Here is a 20,617-nt window from a genome sequence, read left to right as displayed (position 1 = left end):
AAACAGTCGATGTATAAAAGTCGCCTTATCTACATCTCTGAGTATGCTCAGTAAATCAATTACAATTAATTCATAACAATCCGCATGGTAAAGATCAAAACGATCTCGACCAAACTGTAAAAAAAAACCAGGAAAATGTGGTGCAAGATGGTACGAAAAATTACCAGTAAACTTGAGCATAATCTATCATCGAATAGCATCTCAAACATGATACAAGAGAAGCTATGGAACCATTGGATTTTTCTAAGAAATGTGAAGTTTGGTGATGCGAATAGTTACGATGATGTTTTTTCTATCTGTATTATAGTGACTTTCAACACTTTGGCTGGTACGTCACATTACTACCAGAATGTCGGGAGAAAAAAAACCAATTTAAATTGAACTGTATGCTTTTTTTCTGTGATGGTCCCAAAGGCCCTTTCATACGCTTCTTTTGGAGTGGAAGGGACTGATTATCTCGTAGATAATTTGTTTTTCAATGTTATATTACTTGATGTCGTCGGATTTTTTCTGGTACTATATTTCTCGTTGCGTCTACTCCCGCGTATGGCCATCACTCTAATCCATCACATCTAGTCAATTATGAAGTGTACATTTTATAGTCATTATATAATTATCATTTTGTTCTCATTCGCTGACATTCATGTCAGTGGTCAATAAATTTTTTTAACGAAGTCAATTGTTGTCCTCTTGAATTGAGCGATAATTGTCATTTCTTTAGCGTCTTGAGGTAATGTGTTGTAAATTTGTAGTCCACGATAGAAAAGTGATCGTTGTGTCGTTGTTTTTGTAAGATATGGTAATCTAAAATCAGCTGCTCTCTTGGTGTTATGAGAGTGCACGTCTCTTCCATATTCGACATCTTCCATCACGTAGTAATCCGAATTCCATTTTATGAATAAAAATCAGTCAATTTCGGACAGTCCTTTGTCGTACGGACAACCATTGAAGCATATCCAACATCGAAACACTTGGTGTGTACCTACTACATCTAAGAACCACTCTCATTATCTTATTTTGTAAACGTTGCAGTCTTTGTAGTTGCGTATCTGAAGCATGTAGCGATATTGTAGCACAATAATCAAAATGTGGCATTATAACAGATACCTGTTTATCCGGCAAAGCACACCATATTTAACAGCCACCTTCTTTATAACGTAGTCAACATGTTCAATGAGCGTTAGCTTCTCGTCGACTTGCACACCTAGATATTTTACAATTTTTACTCGTTCAATCATTACACCATCCATGAACATAGGTGGATGTCCGTCTTTCTTCCGACTTCCGATTATCATCCAGTTCAGACAAAATCTCTTCATTTTCATATACTCCGTAATTATTTTCAAGTCTTCGTTTGTCTCCGCTATTGCTGTAGACAGTCATCATTCACCCAATAAATTGTAGAGTCATCGGTAAACAATTTCAATACACCTCTTCCTGTATGATATTTCATCTCATTAATATAGAGAATAAACAACAAAGGACCTAACACACTACCTTGAGGAACACCTAAATCATTTAGTCTTCGATCCGATGTAGTATTTCCAAATCTAGTTCTTTAACTTCTATTATTCAAATAGCTTGTAAACCAATGCAAAACCACACCAACAATTCCTATGTTCTGTAATACTTGAAGAAGCTTCTGTCTATCAACAGTTTCAAAAGCTCTTTTGAAATCCAAGAACACAGCTACCGTTTATTTTCCATTCTCTATATTAGGCTTCCATTTGCGTAATATTAAGTTTATCGCAGTCTTAGTAGAATGACTCTTTCGGAAGCCTGATTGTTCTGGAATCAAAATGCCTTTTCTTTTGATGAATTCCAGCAACTGCTTCTTCACACACAGCTCTATAATTTTTTTTTGCTGTCTCAACATATTTAAGGGTCTGTGTAGCTTTGCATCAGTAGTGTTTGTCACTTTCGGGATAGGTATTACTATCGATTCTTTCCACGGTTCTGGGATTACACCGCATCGAAGAATTTCATTTACGATTTTCAACAACATACCATTCATAACTAACGACGCGTCTCTAAACACTTGGGTTGACACATTTCCAATTCCTGATGTACGTTTCAAATTCTTTATTAATTCGTTGAGTTCATCATTTGTAACCAATGAGAAATTCCTCAAATGCGGATCGTCTTCAACTGACACTGACACTAACGCTGACAACTGACACACATTGTACACCAACACTGTCTGACATGGAGGAATGCTTTCACGTATTTCAATCACGCTATCAACAAAATACTCATTCAATCGATTTGCAATTTCTTGTTCGTCTGTTATTTATATATCATCAAAGTTCATTATATTCGGTTTTGTCGTCTTGGAATTCAGTAGTTTATTAATTGTTTTCCATAATTTTCTTCCGTCATATTTATTTATTTCCAATTCTTCTTGAAACATTGTATTTTTTGCCTCTCTCAGCGCCCTCGAATATAGATTTCTAGCAGCAACATAATTATTCCAGTTTCGCGTTGTTCTATCTTGCCTATGCTTAGCACACAATCTATCACGGCGGCACTTTAGATTAGCCAGATGATTGGAATACCAGCTGTTCACTGGATGTGTTGTAACGATTTTGATATCTATTAGTTGCGATACACTTTTTTCTAAGATTTCATCAAATGTTCTCCATTTTCTATTCTTGTATGACTTAACGAGTTGTATCTCCGCATTTTCGTTTAAGTTATTTTGTTTCTTCAATTTATCTAAAAACATAGAACCATCACCTTCTTTAATTTCTTCGTCATGACCAACAATCCTCAACTTTGGTTTGTTTGGCTGTCTGATGCGAATTTCATAATTTTTTCCGAGTTTTTTTCTCTGCTTCCTTCAATAAAACGGCAGCAGTTTCCCTCGAGTCACATCGTATGAAGGCCTCCCCTATAGCTTCTATAATTCGCATCGATTTGATCTGCAATCTTACTGGATCAAACGAGGAATGCAGTTCAGAACGGGTAATATCAATGTTTTGTTTGTTCTTTGGTTTGAAACAGACAGTTTCATCAAGTTTCATCATCGCAGAAGACTTGTCTTTTATCAGTGTGGTCATTTTGTCAATTGGAACAGTCTCAATCGCAGGAGCAGATGCTACGTCGATTTCTTCACCTTTGTCACCGTTGTCATTTCTATCAAGATTTTCCTTATTTGCAGTTTCCTTAGGTTTCCGATTTCTAAGTCCCTTCTTTCTACATTTGAAACATTTTTCGTTGTCATCGATGCTACTACTGAACTATTATTTTGTTTTGACGTAGGACTACGTCTTTCATTTCTATACCGGGGTGTAAAATCAAAGTTTCGAAAACGAAAGCGTTACGCCGGAGACCGAGATTTTGAGTGTTAATAGCTCCTAAACAACTGAACGAAATGGTATGATAAACACTTCATTCGAAAGATAAAATGTCTACGCGTTCTATACTTGTTACTTTCTGATCCAAAAACTTGTTTCAATAGTCTTAAATTTGCTTTCAAAATAGGCTATTGAAATCACCAATCGGTATATAAGCGAGCGCCGCTCGGAAATCCACTCAGTTCTAATTGAACAGCGATTGGAGCATGTTGTCGCTGTTGTGGTGAAGCTCTTCATTTATCATGAAAGCGCGGATGAACGGTGTCACCAAGAGCCTGTTTGTGCACCTTAGGCCAGAAGGGAATCCATCAGGAGGAGAGTGATGCTACAAACGGTTCCCCGGGAAGATCTCGAAGCAGCCGCTACACACACACACATACACGCACGGAATTCTTTCCGTTTGGATCGAGAAAGATCCGGAAAATAATCTGCCAGTTCCTCTGGGAATTTAAAAATACATTCATGTGAAAGAGTTTATTCGAATGTTTTCTATCCATGTAACACTGTGACCAAATATGTTTCAATCAAGTGCTATTAACAGATGGTTATCGAGTTAGCATTAACCACTGGTGGGCTTCCAGTATCGAGGAAAATGGGGAAATATCTAATCGTTACTGAAAATAATCTGCCAGTTCCTCTGGGAATTTAAAATAACATTCATATGAAAGAGTTTATTTTAATGTTTTCTATCCATGTAACACTGTGACCAAATACATTAGGTTTTGTGATTTTTCAATCAATCGCAATCAACAGTATAGCTTCTGAAGATTATTCTTCCCCATCAGTAGGATATTTCCGTATCCAATATTGGATGCATAAAACCTTGTGCCTCCAACGTAACGCTCTCGTTTTCGAAGTTCTCCAAATATTCATTCATTCAGAATGAATTCAGATTCAACTTCATACAAATGATCTCTAAATCAACGATAGTCCTACGTCACCCTTGCGGTTATACCATAGATATAACCCACTTCCTGTTTTTTCAGCAGCAACAACAATATCCGACCATTTAACAACATTATCATTCAAAATTTTGTCATTTCTCCCGGTATAATTACTTTTATTTGTTTTATCATCCAAAATTACACAAACATTTTCTTTACCCACTTCATTTTTTAAAACTGATTCCATAATATGTTCGATACCTGTCATAAAACTTTCAGTCATCTCTTTGAATTCGTCACGCAACATTTTTTTCATCTGTTCCATGTTTTCCTCTTCAGTACTTGGTGACAAATCACATTGACACGCTACATTTTTCTTAACACTACGCATTCGTTTACGACACTCATAGCAGACATACAGCAAAACGCTATTCTCACACATACCGTGGATGCCGTTCTTGCTTAAGCTAGAACAGTGAACATGCCATATCTTTCCACACTCTCCAGAACACCTCACGCACTCACTCTCTTTCAATATAGTTTCCTCGCATTCCACACACAAAATCATTGTAGCACGCCTTGGCCAAGGCGAATAGCCTGGCGCGGCAGATACAAACAAAGTAGACAAACGACACCGGCTGATTTTTTATTGTTCAAATTGAACTGGCGAAATTTTCTACATAGAAAGTTTAATGCGCTCGAACACTTAGCTCTTCACACCGTCCTCTAGACAAACTTTCTATCACATAAATTTACAAGGATTTAGAGACATTTTTAATCACGATATAACGATTCAAATTTGGACATTCTTTGTCACTTCTTCTACGATTTGACTGTCAGATCATCTGTATGCTATAGAAAATGTGGAGTTCCCACTTGAGGGTGGCGTTCAAACATGGCGAGGATTGGAACAGAATCGCTTACGGAGGGTTCTGGGTTCCAAAAAAAAAATGTCTGCTGCACTAAAATGAGGCACTACGAGCGAAATTAAAACTACAACCAAATTAACACCAGAGGTCTGATTGAATCGAATTTGGGTTTCCTCGACCATTTCATTTGTGGAGCGGTCGGTGAACGGAACGAGCCTAGTTGCTTAGCGTTTTTCGGTAGGGCAGTGTTTAAATCAGTGCACAATGGTCCAGGAGATGCATTTAAGTGGAAATTAGCATTTAGAGCTCGACAGTTATTCTTAGACAAAAACTGTCTTCTACAAAGTTTTTACATATGATAGAGCGCTCATTTTTCTGTTATCAAAAATGGATGACCAAAATTTTCGATGAAATCTATATATATATATATATATATATATATATATATATATATATATATATATATATATATATATATATATATATATATATATATATATATATATATATATATATATATATATATATATATATATATATATATATATATATATATATATATATATATATATATATATATATATATATATATATATATATATATATATATATATATATATATATATAAATGGAGTGATGTATGTCTGTCTGTCTGATTCTTATGGACACGGAAACTACTAAACCGATCGACATGAAAGTTGGTATGTAGGGGTTTTTGGATCCGGGGAAGGTCTTCGTGATAGTTTGAGACCCCTCCCCCTCTCTAAGGGGGGGCTGTCATACGAATGAAACACAAATTTCTAAATTTCTCGAGAATTAATCAAGCGAAATTTGTCGTGTGGAGATTTTAAGGTGCAATAAATGATTCTATGGTGGTTAGATACCCCTCCCCTATCTCAGGGGTGGCTGCCATACAAATGAAACACAAATTTCTGCATTACTCGATAATTAATTAAGCAAATAAAACCAAATTTGGCACCCCCCTCTCTAAGGGCAAACTGAGCCAAATTTGGTATGTGAAGGTTTTATGGGGCAAGAAAAAATTGTAACATGACAATTGAATATTTTCGGAAAACTCTGAAGGAAAAAAGGAAAATTAAATTCCCATATGTTCTACAATTACATAGTGACAAGTGCTGTTAGTCCGTTTGGTCGGTGTTAAGTCAGAGGGGACCAAGTCGCAAAATAGAAAATTTTGACTTATTGATTACATTTGGTAATCAATAAGTAATTGGATTTGAGAAGTGGATAATTTAGACCCAATTTTTTTATCGCACTGAAATGCATATAAAACATCGAAAAAGCTAATAGGTCGATAACTTCGTCAAATATGCTTCTTTGAATATACCGCAAAAAAAACGCACAAATTTTTTTTCCTGTATTTACAACTTCACACGCATATCAACTTTAACTAAATTGACATTGTGTTTTTTCCAATTTCTTCGTCTAGCAGAGTTCATCAAATAATTAATTGTCCACCGTTCTTTCAACAGGTGAAGGAAGACTGGAAGTATGTGGCCATGGTGCTGGATCGGTTGTTCCTATGGATATTCACTATAGCGGTCGTGTTCGGAACGGCCGGAATCATCCTACAAGCGCCCACGCTCTACGACACCCGAGTGCCGATCGATATTAAAATGTCGGAGATTGCGACAACGACTGCGAAACCGTACATTGCCAAACCTGTGTTATAATCAAATACACCACTCGGCGCCATCCCTCGGAGCCGGCGGCGGCGACCACACCGTCATTAGTAACGAGCCGGAAGCAATGAGGGAAACCACGTCGACTTAGCCCCCTCTCCCCGTGTGCTGGTTCTGGTTCCGGGGCGGCACAACTCAATCTCCCGGCGGAATACATCTATATCAAAGTGAGCGGAGGGAAATTGAAGATGAACAGTACCAGTGAAAATGAGCTGCCACGTGGGTAGTGAGTGGAAGAGAGAAAGAAAAAAAGTTTATAAAGTTTTGTTTAATTCCTCCCAAGTGGTTCATTGCTGATGGGAGAGTTTAGAAACGGAGTCATGTTTGCATTGTTTATTGAGAGAAACGAACTGTTTGAATTTTATTGCCCGTTTCAAACCACTCGCCGTGGAGATTCTCAACAAACTAATTGAAATCGTTTAGGACAATTTTTCGGTTCGCGAGTTTTTAAAACTGAGAGAACTGTAGGGAGAATTTATAGTGTAGTTCTTAGGTCATCGTTAAGAGAAAATGTTGCTGTCGTTTCGCGTTTGCAAGTGGAAGAAATATAAACACAATTGAGATGTGATGGGAAAGAACTTTTCCGTTCGAACCGTTCTGCGCTTTGTTGAGCAATGGTAAAAACTTTTCCCACGTTGGAAAGCAGTCGAGGCTCCTTTTTCGAGAGGGCAAATACTTCCGGAAAAATAAATCACATCATTTAGAATTTGTAATGATTTGTTTTTGCATTTGGTTTTAATATTATGTGTATTGCAAGCCATAAATCTATTTAAAAAATCTCGAGATGCTGAGCTAGGAGTAAGTTTCATTGTAACCATTTGCGATATTGGAGGAGTTCCATTTGAAAAGAGTCACCACTTTTGAATGTGTTTTTAAAATCAGCTACATTTGATATTCTGCTTTTCCGGGTTTCCCAGTTCAGTCAACTTACAATACGTGACGCATCCGATTCGGTGCCGTCATCATTTAAACAAATCAGCTTATCCCGACAACAAATGCTTATATATTTTTGGTGTATTCGAAAATTTCCCGAATTTTGCTGAGTTGATTTAGTTTTTTTTTCTCATAACATAAATAAATGGAAGTATTCTTCGTTTGTCTGATTTTTTTTATGCTCAACCTTTATGTACACTAAATTCAAATGGTACTAAGTTTAGATTGAAGTTCAGTTATTGAACATTGTGTCAATTATTTTTGACGTAGGACTACGTCCAACAGGAATATTTACCCTTCATATATGAAATTCTAAACACTGAATATGTAGGAAAAAATGAAAGATTTCGAATGCTTATAACTTGAGAATTCCTTATAGCTCGTAAAGATGTTTGCATCAAATGATAGGAAATATTTGCCCCACAGGTGAAATCCCATCCAGATCTGGAGCATACAAGAATTGAGGTTTTTGAATCACATTAACTACATACTGCTCAGATATACCAAACATTTCGCTAAATACATTACGAGGAGCATCCTCGACAGCTAATCTAATATGTTCAAGCTAAGCTGTGTAACCGTTGAAAGCGCGCTTGAACTGTCGAGTAAAAAGTTTGCATTTTCCACTGATCGTCTCAGTAAGCTCGTCAAGATGCAATTATGTCGGAAGACCGTTTTCATTTCGCATCGAGTTGACAAACGACCAGAACTGTTTTGGATTCACGGGCATACAAAACCCATTTTATCTCCTGTACTCATTACCAGCCCGATTGAACCGCAGCTTCGAGTGCTGAGATCGTTGACTTCAGTAGGAACGTATGGCAGCAGATGGACGACGTTTCAGCAAGCGTAGTCGGTTCTTTGACCATGGCGGTTTACATGGAGGAGGCTACAAAGAAATTTGTGCAGTAATCGCCTGAAGTACAGCGTTGGAGAGGAACCCAACGGCTTCATCGGTATATTGAATCGTGTCCAGAGTATACCAGTCGACGACCAGCAGTGCTGCACACAAATTCTCAAAGTTGGCCCGTTTGAACTCGTACCCACGATCATTATGTTCTGTTTCGTATGTTACAGCCGTTGGACATGCGACGACTAGTTCGAACGGAGGATGACGATCCTAGAGAGTGCTTCATGAATTCACTAATCAGGTAACCAAGTAGCACGATGTCGTTTATGAAAACAAGATCAAGAGTCCGGTTCTCTGCATTCGACCCATAAACTTTTTTAGCTCTATCCTGACTCCCTCTAAAGCTAATCGATGCGTTTCACTCAATTTATTGACTACCTAAGTGAGTGCCGTAAATGCATCGTGAACGAGTATAGAGAGCATTATTCCATCTTCTTTTCCTTTGTTTACTGAGACTTTAAATCTTATGATTCATTCGTCTCCGAATCATTATTCCAGCGCAACCAGAATAGATGCTCATTTATAAAATCCATATTCGGGCGAGATAAGAAATGGACCGAGCAAAAGAAGAAACCAGATTAACAGCGGCATACGGTTTCCCCAACACAGACTTCAAAATCGATGTACCTGTGGAAATCCGCTGTGCAAATAACATGCAAGTTGGGGGTATTTTGTTCCCACCGAGCTGTGTTTCCCTAACACGGACTTCTAAATTAATGTACCTTGGGGATTCCGCTTTTCAAATACATGCAAGTTAGGGCTATTTTGTTCCCACTGAGCTGTGTCCAGTGGGAACAAAATTCCCTAACACGGACTTCAAAATTAATGTGCCTGGGGGAATCCACTTTTCAAATACATGCAAGTCGGGGGTATTTTTTGGTGTTGAGTACTTTTGTACGCGCTTGTCGCTGTCAGACCGGAAAATGTTTCCCTAAAACGTACTTTTAAACTGAGAAGCATGGGAAAATCGTCATTTTCGCGGTTCGAGAACTACGTAAACATGAGATGTGCAATAATTTCAGAGGGAAATGTAAAATACAATGGGCCTGATTCTCGAATACACTTCACGGGGGAAACGAAATGAAGTGTATCCGCGATGACAACGGTACGGTATCGACATCTGGATACGAAATTAGTTTCTCCTTAAAACTATCATTATAATATAAAATTAACTTCAGATAAAATTTCGGTATAAGATTATTTTACAAACAAAGTATCCATTCCCATTGAACACTAATTTGATATCGAGAAGTTAATTTTCATTGATAATTTTTGTTTGAAAAGTGCTCATTCTGCTTGAGAATCCATTCTTATCCTTTACTAACTCGTAAAATGTAGTTCAATGGCGTGCCGTTAATTTTGTTTACACCGTGAAGTGTATTCGAGAATCAGGCTCAATGATCGTATGACAATTCTTCCGTTCACATATTTTGGTAGTCCTAGGCATCATATCAAACGTAAAAGGACGTTCATCAAATTTATTTGTAACGAGGAACATAAATAATCTATTACAAAAATGTCGATGCATTCTTAAATAATATTCGAAGTGGTAAACAAGTGGATTACATAATATAATTGCGTAGCTCTACGTCGAAAATATGCAGTCGTGTCCTAGATACAACCCCTTACAATTTTTATGCATAAAATTTTTGAAATGCATTTTCTTCATTTTGTTTGGATTGCAATTTATGTTTTGAAATGACACCAGAATATTTTTTTTAACCTTTACTATTCTAATTATACATTTTTTATGTTTTGTTTTCTATTTTTGTTCTGTATTCTACTTTCTTCGGTACTGGAATACCATTGTTATATTTTCAATTTGATAACCTACACTAACCTAAATTTGTAAATTTGAATATTTTAATTTGATGGGTATTCCGAGAGTGTGACACTCGCAACAAGATTTGACACCGAAGCACCAATGCGCTCTTGAATTGTTTGCGATGCAGTTCGGCTAACCTCGTGTAAAACGGGACATCTAAGATCCTTGGTAGACAATTTGGGATCACTTTGGGTTTGTGAGTCGCAGCACACTCTCCCCACATGACTACTGGCACGACGATCAATTTGAAGATAGCCAGTTTATTCCGCTGAGATTTTTTTATCCTTTTTGTTTATTTTAGGCTCATTAACATTTTAGTTGTAACAGAGCCGAATTTCAATCGTGTACATGACACATGTTCATCATATGTATAATTAGCACATTATACAGTTGCCATTTTTCGGCGTTAGAGTATTCCCTTCTATACCATTGCATATGGTACACATTTACACAGTAACCATTTAGGCGTAAGAGTTTTCCTTCTGTTCTTCCATTATCCAGTTAGACCGGACAGCGGCGACAGTTGATTGATCATTGTTGAGTTATTTATAGAACCAGCAGCCCAATGTGTCTTGCAGAGCAGAGCAGTTGTAGGATGAATCGATGGTGGTTGAAATAAGCATGGATCGATCTCCATCGCTGATGATTGTTGCGAGGACGTAGTTATTCTGTAACAACACAAAGAGGGTCAGTGAGGACCCTGAGTTTTGAACTCACGATCGATCGCTTACTAAGCGAACGCGCAACCAATGTGGCTACGGAGACCCCCATGTTCCGCTGAGAAAATCGGGATCGTCGGCATATCAACAAATACAGCGATTTCAACAATGCAATGCATCTCACTTTAAGGCTTTTGTATTGGTTCATTTTTATCTCCCAACTAGTCAGGTACGAGTACGTAAAAGGAAACGCCTCACTATGGCTTCAACCGGTAGTTCTTAGGAGGCGGTCGTTGGCATTGATAACGCTGTCATCCGCATAAAGCAACAGACTGCAGCCGGCAGGGCCCAGGAGACTGGCTTGTGGTACACCAATTACTCTTAGCTCCGAGGAGGCGCCAGCAAGATGTACTCGAACGAAACGGTTAGATAAATAAAGTCTTACCATCCGAATGAGATAGCCTGGGAAGTCAGCACCAGTTTGTGAACAAACCCGTCGTGCCAGACGTTGTCCATGGGTGTTTTGTCTGAAAGAGATTTGTTTCGCTGTATAACATTACCCACGCAAACCTCTTGATGCACGGTTAAGTAGCCTTTCCGGGAGCGAAATTGTTCCGATGCAATAATACTGTTTTTCCCGATGTGTGGCAACAGACGCTGGATGATTAGTCGCTGTTAGCTGACTAACGATATTATCGTAATGGACCTGTAGTTCGAATGATCAGTTGGATCTTTTCCTGGTTTTTTGATGGGAATCATTTTTCCCGTCTTCCATCTGATTGGGAAGTGATCGAAGCATCTAGTTAAACAGTGACCAGAAAACGGTATGCTACGGTACTTCTATAAGACCACCCAGTAAGAATTTCAACAAGATACATTCATACATTGTTGAATGCTTAGAATAAAGTATATTTAACGTTAATTCCGTTCAAAAGAGTTGTTTGTTTATTTATTGTGCTTCAATATGATAATTTAAGTTGTCCAGTCTCTATAAGACCATTTCAAAATTCATATGTATTATCAATGAAAAATTAAAAACCATCGGCTGATTTACATGTCAATAATTATCAACCTTGCCATTTCGGCTAATAACCTGGAAAATTCGTGTTAGAATACTATTTATCAAATTCTGCTGAACGGATTGCATTAGCGAATTTGAGGTATCCGAAATTGTTCTAGCTATTTCCCGTTTCTCCCGGTCAGAGAGCTTCGATTTACGTGGAGCTCTCTCCTTCTTACAGGATTCTTGAGGATTCGCCAAATAATTGAGTACTACTTGACGGGATCGTTCAATCCGACGAGCAATTTCTCTGATACCAACATTCTCATGGAGAAATGCATCGATTTGTCTTTCTTCATTCTCCGTGAGCACTTTCCCCTTCGAAATTTACCAGATGTATTGATAAAAATAACTAAAACAAAGGAAAATGTAACTGGTCTTATAGAAACTTGACACTTGAAAAATACAAAAAGATTCGTTTACGCTCAGCGCTTGCACACACACATATGAAAATCATGCAGTGGATGGTAGTCACCAATACCTACACACTATTTCATCTACTCTTCGTCGATTTCATCTACTTGACTGTGTCGAACCGTTGCATCGTGGGAGCTCACTGCGTCAGCACCGAGGTTGTGCGCCTCAACAAATTTTTCCGCGAGTGCGTCCGCTTTCTCCGATGGGGATACCAGGATGGCTTCGGGATATTCTTTCAACAGCGGAATAGCTGTAGAGTGACTGGGGGCAATTTGGATCCCCTAAGCAAATCGCCTATTTGCGAACCAATACGGTCTAAATAAAAAAAGTCCCATTGAACACTGATCTACACTTGTTTTCTCTCAATCAATAACGTTTGATCACTATATCAAACTTAAACTACCAAATATAAAATAGAAAAAGATGATTTTTGGACATTAAAATTTGATGTAGGGTGATTTGGTCATGTATGTGTTTCATCGAGAAAAAATTGCAAGGGGTTGTATCTAGGACACAACCGCATATTTTCGACGTGGAACTACGCAATTATATTATGTAATCCACTTGTTTACCACTCCGAATATTATTTTAGAATGCATCGAAATTTTTGTGATAGATTATGTAGATTTGATGAACGTCCTTTTACGTTTGATATGATACCTAGGACTAACAAAATATGTGAACGGAAGAATTATCAAACGATCATTGTATTTTAAATTTCCCTCATACTTTCACATACTTCCTGAAAGACGTAGTTCTACGTCAAAAACATACTTATGTTTATGTAAGGTAATTCAGAATAATATTTCAATCAGTAACAGTGTTCTGGGATCGATACCAGGTGTCTTGACCCGAAGCCAGACCAGAAAAATTGCATTGAGACCATTTCGAATTCTGCATGAATCTTTTCACTGTAGTTCGAGCATTTTCAAACACTTTTGATGGTTTGTACAAAGAAAATCCGTTCTTGATGGCCTGTGTTTCTCTTATAAGCTCCTCCTTTTTCCAACGTCGTCTGTTTATCTATTTTTTTTTCAACCGTGGAATCTGGAATCAATAGACCATAGAAAAGTCCCAAACCTGTATGACATTAAAGAGGCATCAATTTGCTCAAAGTGCTGTTTCCTGGTTTTTCTAACTTTCCTTGGAAACTGGCCATGTCCACCGCTCCCACCACACCCTAAATGGTTCTTCTGAACCAGTGTCCCTATCTTGGCAAGCGTGACGCTGGGGATCACATAACCTCTTCTCGTAGAACTTCCGAGTTTCATCGACACAGAACAACGCTTCCAGCTGCTCATGAGCACGATCCTCCTGTTGGCGCTTCTTTCGTCTCAGAATCGTGAACATGTCGTTCCGAGTCCGTCTGTGTTTGGTCATATTCTCTCTCGTCCGGGTCCTGAGGTAGTTCGTCCAGGTACGATTTTTCTCGCCACCACGGCCTTGCAATCCACATCATACCAGGCGTTTCTTCCGAATTCTTCACCAACCACCTTCAAGAGATGTTGCGCCTAACTCCTCTGCCGCGGGAAGTGCTTACTTTATTTTATTTTTCACCATCTTTGATCAGAGACCACACAGACTATTTAGAAATCTTCAATCCTATCTTTAAAAACTAGTCTACTTATGTTAAAATCAAAAATATCGTGCACATCGTTAAAAAGCCTACAACATCTATCTAGCGGATTGTTACATCCGTATGTAGTGCGGTGGCCGTGAATTCTGAGAAAGGAAGTGTTTCGAAGTTGGCGGTTCGGAACGTGGATATTTATGTTTTGAAGTACGCTATCGCAGACGATGTTGTTACTGAGTACGTCGTAGATGAACAGTCTCTGCAGGAAAATACGCCGGCTCGACAGAATTTGAAGTCCGATGAGCGCGCATCGATGTTCGTAAGGCGGTAGATTGTCGAGATTTGTCCATGCGAGCAGCCGGAACGCATTTCTTAAACTGCGAACCAGAGAACAGTACAGTCACTTCATGGCATGTCGTCAAATTGCGTTCTATTTCTTCTTAGGAAGCCAAGCATAGAGTTTGCTTTAGTGACTGCCATCGATATGTGCTCGTTGAATCTCAATTTTCTGTTTAAAAGTAGACCAAGGTCCTTAGTAGAGCTTACTCTCACAAGCGGTGATTCATTCATCGAATACTCAAACGTGACCGGTGTTGGATTTCGGCTGAAGGTGGTATTTTCTCATTTGGCTGGGTTTGCCAACATTCCGTTCATTTTACACCACGATGACAGGCGTTCAATATCAGCTTGCAGAGCAAGGCAATCAACCATCGTCTTGATAATGCGGTAGAGTTTTAAATGCTCTGCATACAAGAGCTTGCAGCAGCTTTGGTGATCGCATATATCGTTTATAAAAAGAATAAAGATGAGAGATCCAAGGTGACCCTGAGGAACCCCGGACGGTAGGTGAAACGCATTGGATGTAGCATCGTAAACCTTCACGAAAGCTTCCCTGGATGAAAAGTACAATTGTATCCAGCGAACAATCCACGAAGGAACACCGAGGCGGCTTAGTTTTGTGATAGCAAGAACAAACGGAATTTTGTCAAACGTCCTGGAGAAGTCGATATACACGGCATCAACTTGTCGACGCTTGCAACCAGAGTGTTAGTGGAGGTCATCAGATTGGTAATGGTGGAGCATTTCATCATAAACCCGTGCTGAAATTCCGAGATTAACGATCGCACAGCCGTGTACAGCTTATCGTGCAGTAGTCTTTCTAAGACTTTCGCCAAACAGTCCAGTATAGATATTGGACGGTAGTTTTCCACGCTGTGAATGTTTCCAGATTTGAAGATCGGGGTTATGGATACTAGCTTCCATGACTCAGGAAATACGCCGTCTAGAAGTGGTCGATTGAAGATAGACTCCACGGGGGTGGCCAATGATGCAGCACAATTCCTAGTGAAGGAAAGTGCAATTCAATCTGGACCAGGACCTTTCGAGGCGTCAACAGAACAAAGGGCTTTGAGAATATTGTCGTGTCTGAAAGTGACTTGCTGCAGACGAATATCGTAACTAGGCAAGTTATCGTTGTATTGCTGCGAAGTTGGAGCCTGATCCACTTCGTAAACGGTTCGGTAGAATTCTGCGAAGAGGTTTGCAGAGGTTTGCTGAGGTAGCAGCACCAGAGAAGTTTTGACTACAGTATGAAAGGTCCACTGGAATATGAGATGAGCCTTTCCAAGATTTTACAAAATTCCAGAAAGATGATGGATTTTTCTTGAAAATGTCAATATACTGTCGAAAGCGAATTTCGTGTAACCCACCATACTCGGCTACGGCAAACTTTACATCAGACTTATTTGCAGCTGTATTGGAGCGGAAATAACTTTTTCGAGCATTCCGCATACGGTCACGCAGATTACGAAGTTCGTAATTCCACCACGGCTGGTTGAAATTTAGGGAAGGCTAACATCTCTTTGTCGTAGAAGGCCGAGACGGCTGTATCAAAATCAGAGAGGTCAAGAAGCTCTGTCCAATCGCGTTGATAGCGTTAAAATCACACCGTGCAAAGTCATACTCACTGCGGGCTGCTGGATCACCGGGTAGGCGAATCTAGCGAAAGGATGTCAAGTTTCAAAAGTAACGGCTTGTGATGATGGTCGGTTTTTAAAATAGCGGATGGTGGTTCAAACAGCTCAATGCCGTCAGAATCGCTAACGAGTACAATTCGTATTCGTATTTGTATTCGCAATGTCGGTATGGAGCCACGTTTCGGTGAAAATTACAAGTCGAAATTACAGAAGAGCAACGAGTGAAGCAAAGCGTTCGTTTTAGTCCGTAAACCACGAACGTTTTGATAGTATACGGTCAAGTAATCACGTGTACTGATTGAAGGTGACAAGGGTGGCTTTTTGAATGTCCTTGCGGGGAAAGAAGGTACTTGGGACTACCAGTTCTCGCGAAGCTGCAAAGCTCACGCATCGTTGGCCGTTGTTGTTCGTCTCGGTGTGCAGACTGTCATATCCGATCACCGGTTCGTACATTTCTTTGGAAGTATTTTTCGTTTGTCTGATTTATTTTATACTCAACCCTCTATGTACACAGAATTCAAGTAATACTAAGTTTGGATTTTAATTCAGCTATGAAATATTATTTCATTTACATCTATTCTAGATAGAATTTTCATTTAAGTACCTAAAAATAGTACAATTGCATTGGAATTGATATTAACAAATATTTTTGTCAGAAAACAAAGTCCTTTGAGTTACAAAAGAACCTTGCCGTAACGTATCGTATCGAGCTTTTGAATAGTTCTATCAATACGTTCACTGTGAGAGCTACATAATGCAATTTCTCCCATTTGCAAACGTTCCCAAACGATCCCCTAACACGAATTTAAGAGACTTAAATGTTGTAAAACGCACACATACACACAAAATTCGCAGAAATATTCTGCGTGCTCAATGAAAGTTAAACGTGTTAGGCCATCTTCTCCGCAACGGAGAAAATCGGGCCAGAGAAAAATGTTTGACAGACAAAATAGTAGACCTAAAACAAATTGCATTTGTATATGCTCAAAAACACTACAGTGAGCTGCCACATTACCACTCTCACTAGCCGACGAACGGAACATATACATATATAAGCTCGAATGTTGCAAAGCAAAATAACCCAACGCGTGTTCCGTATGAAGCCACGAATCGCGTTTTAGGTGAAACTTACGAATCAAATCTAGCTTACAAAATGAATCTATATCTATTACCTTAATCTTTCACTCTCAACTCTATTTTTTTCTCCATCATTTCGCGAATCGCAACGAACCGGTTCATCATAACTAGGTATTCCGACAGTAGAGGACAATTATCGACATCCGATTACTTCTTAACAACTCACGAAACCACACACAAAAAGATGTATCCCTTTCTTACATACCTTCATCTAGCTACACCAAGATAAAAGAGCACACGATCATTCTAGTACGCAAAATAATAATAACTACATCAAATAAGAGACAAAAAGCAAATATTCGCATGATTTTTATAGTCAGAAACGAACAAAAGAGATCTATAGAAAACTAAGGACAAAAATTGAAATAAAAGGTTAACTTAAAACGGAAACAAACAAAAATACTATCTAAATAATTTATTTTTGAAACAGATCAACTGGAAGAAGAACAAAAACAAAAAAAAAACACAAATGGGAAGAAAATACGTTTATATACATAGCTACAACAATTTAAAAAAAATGTAAAAAAAAAAGATTAGCAGATATCGATTTAGGCAGAGAAATACTCACAAAATAACTCGACACAAAACAACTTAAAACAAAACAAAAAAAGAGAATAAAATCCGTATTACCATTTAAGATAGAAGAGATTTGTTTTAAGAGAATTTTTTGTACAATTTTACTCGAGCACGTGAGCCGACGATTTTGAGAAACTTAAAGCGTTTAATACTAAGTAGAAGTCGCTGAAGGTGGCATCACGAAGCCCCCAGAGATCAGAAGAAAGAGAGCAAAATAAGAACAGCAAAAAAACGTGGCCCGTTAGTTTTTATTACTTTTATTGTCGCTATCATCGTGTTACGTCCATCGAATCGCGCCCAGCTCTTTGTCTCTCTCACCCTGCAGCGCGCCCAGCGATGATTGCAGAATAATGGCCAACCGAAAAATCTTACTTTTGGGCCCCAAAGATGTTAAATGGAGAATAGACAAGTACTAATGGGAAAGAGCGCCAGGAAGAGCACTCTCGGCCTGGACAGTGATGATGATTGATGACTCAAAATGACTATTATTATACCTTTTCATACTGTATCTCAAACTGTGGTCCTGTCCGGTCCGTAGAGTGCGGGGTGAATATTGAGGGGGATGGTGTGTCCCAATGGCATTACAAAACCGGTGCGGTGTGAATGTGAACGAAATGGAACAAAAATATTACCAGGCCGAAACAGGCGAAGATATTGTTGGAGCATCCACAAACAAACAAACACAAAAAAAAAACATTGTATGCGAGAGGAAATCAATAAGTGATTTTACTGTAAATGAGAATCGAAAGAAAAAGTTACACAAAAAACGGAAAAATATATGAAACTGTGAAGGAAAATGAGTGTGACTGTTTTTGTCCTTTTTGTCTGCTGAGTTGGAATGTAGATCGAGGAAGAACGACTTTTTTCTTTTGCTATTTTTTGTGCTGGGGTTTGCTATTTTTTGTGCTGGGGTTTGATTGATTCTATTCGTTTAATGCAAACCTTGGGGAAATGTATTGCCATTAACACTATGACATCTAAACCCATTAGGAAAGAGCTACAAATATAATGTCTGTAGTATCTTGTTTGGATAATTTTTAGGATTCATTTGAGTATACAACATTTCCATCCCAAATTAATCGGACAATGCCTCGTGCCGCTCAGATTTCCGTTACTCGTTCTGCAGCAATGGAAGAAACATATCGATGATGAAGTGGTAGATGGTGTCTTCCAAGGTAGGTAGAACAGAGACTTCTTCCAGTTCCACAAGAATAGTTGAACAGTGTGAAAATGCACGATCTGGAAGACCAATTCCTAATTCATTACGCGAAACTGTTCTTTCTCCGAACGTTTCAATTAAATAAGTAAATTGTGGCCCGCGTAGAGCGACATGTTGCACCGTCTTGTTGAAACCACAACTTCACCACTTGATTGTGGTACACAAAAGTCGGTAATCATGGTCCGACTCCGCAAATCATACTGATAATTTTATGTAATATTTCGACAGTTCGATTCTTGATTTTAGGGCTATCCAGAAAAAAAAGTCTTCTAAAAAACGTGTGGATGCATTTCAAGGTCAATAAGAGTTAGGTAAGTATAATAGCGTATTGCATTTTATATTAAGTAACTTTTATACTTTTATCTGTTTTCAGGCGACGATCGTTAATTCTTCCTGAATATACCGGTCTGCGTTGAAACGACTGGTATCAACTGACATTCAACTGTTAGTGGGCACTGAAAATGCCACCCTAAGAATTGTTTTTTTTTCATCACAATTTCATCATTCAAATTCGCATATACTGACCTGATAAAAAAACAACTTCGACTAAACGAATATGACCATCCATTTTCGGGATGGTATCGACCATTAAGTCATTGTTCGGACACGGACAGAGAAAAGTACTTTTTGTAGCAGATGTCTATTTCCTCAGCTCAGAAAAAAATAGTTTCAGCTCTTTTTGAAAATCACACAATCCTGCATCAGAGCTAGCTTATGAAGGACTAGCGGTTTCGCGAACGGACGGTAGCCGTACCTCATGAGATGCTGCTAACCTCGAACCAATCTTTGGTAAGTTTTACAAGTGTTAATTCATGTTAAATAATAATTATTCATTGTCTTCTTTTCTTACAGGTAAATTACTCTTAAACGGATTAAAATTTAATCAGCTCAACAGCAAATTCACAATAAATTATAAGAAATTTAAGAAATACTTAGTCGTAATAAATTTTCCACGTTTAGCTCTGCGAATGATTTGTTTTTGTTTGTCATTTCTTCTCTTCTATTCGACGCACGTCTGAGAATTCCATTCCCACAGTAGACTGGTTGCCCAGCGGTGTTGACACTTCCCTCGACCGTACAGGTTTCTTGGACGATCCGGATTTACCGTCACGGATTTACAGCTCCCGCGTGATTTCCAGCTACCGCGTGATCTATACATTCTTCCAGCTTCATGTCACCACCGGCACATGTTCCGCGAAGAAAATGGATTGGAGTTAGCGATCCTTCGTCTGCCAGTTCTTGAAGTATGTACGTCAGCGGATGGGTGTTAATAATATCGTTAGCTGCTGCGATGGTAGTCGCCAATATCTCGTCGTTTAGTTTTCTGCCGTCGTTGCTTTTACTGAGCGGACCATCCTTTCCCAGACACCGTCCATGTGCGGCGTTCCGAGAGGAATGAAGTTCCAGGTCGTAGTAGCACTTGTATTCTGCTCAGGACATTCCTGACTTATCTCCTGCTTCAAACGCTCCTCTGTAACCGAAGAACCTTCGAATTTCCATAAGACTGCGTGGTGAGACTG

At 38.7% G+C, this 20,617-nt stretch overlaps 2 protein-coding genes across 7 annotated transcripts in view; both read left to right on the top strand.

The window, feature by feature from the left end:
- Positions 1-18,666, top strand: part of LOC129763463 (acetylcholine receptor subunit alpha-like) — a 427,268-nt gene extending 408,602 nt beyond the window's left edge. For all 6 annotated transcript variants that reach the window (XM_055762548.1, XM_055762549.1, XM_055762544.1 and 3 more), the window contains one exon: positions 6,603-18,666. In XM_055762548.1, the coding sequence (XP_055618523.1) occupies positions 6,603-6,803 (201 nt within the window). In that variant the 3' untranslated portion in view covers positions 6,804-18,666. The remainder of the gene's footprint in view (positions 1-6,602) is intronic.
- Positions 1-20,617, top strand: part of LOC129763470 (protein stunted-like) — a 418,419-nt gene that overhangs the window by 219,085 nt on the left and 178,717 nt on the right. The window lies entirely within an intron of this gene.

The sequence above is a fragment of the Toxorhynchites rutilus genome, chromosome 1 (genome assembly GCF_029784135.1).
Source record: "Toxorhynchites rutilus septentrionalis strain SRP chromosome 1, ASM2978413v1, whole genome shotgun sequence".
Taxonomy (NCBI): Eukaryota; Metazoa; Arthropoda; class Insecta; order Diptera; family Culicidae; genus Toxorhynchites; species Toxorhynchites rutilus.
This window is presented reverse-complemented; position numbering and strand designations above follow the sequence as displayed.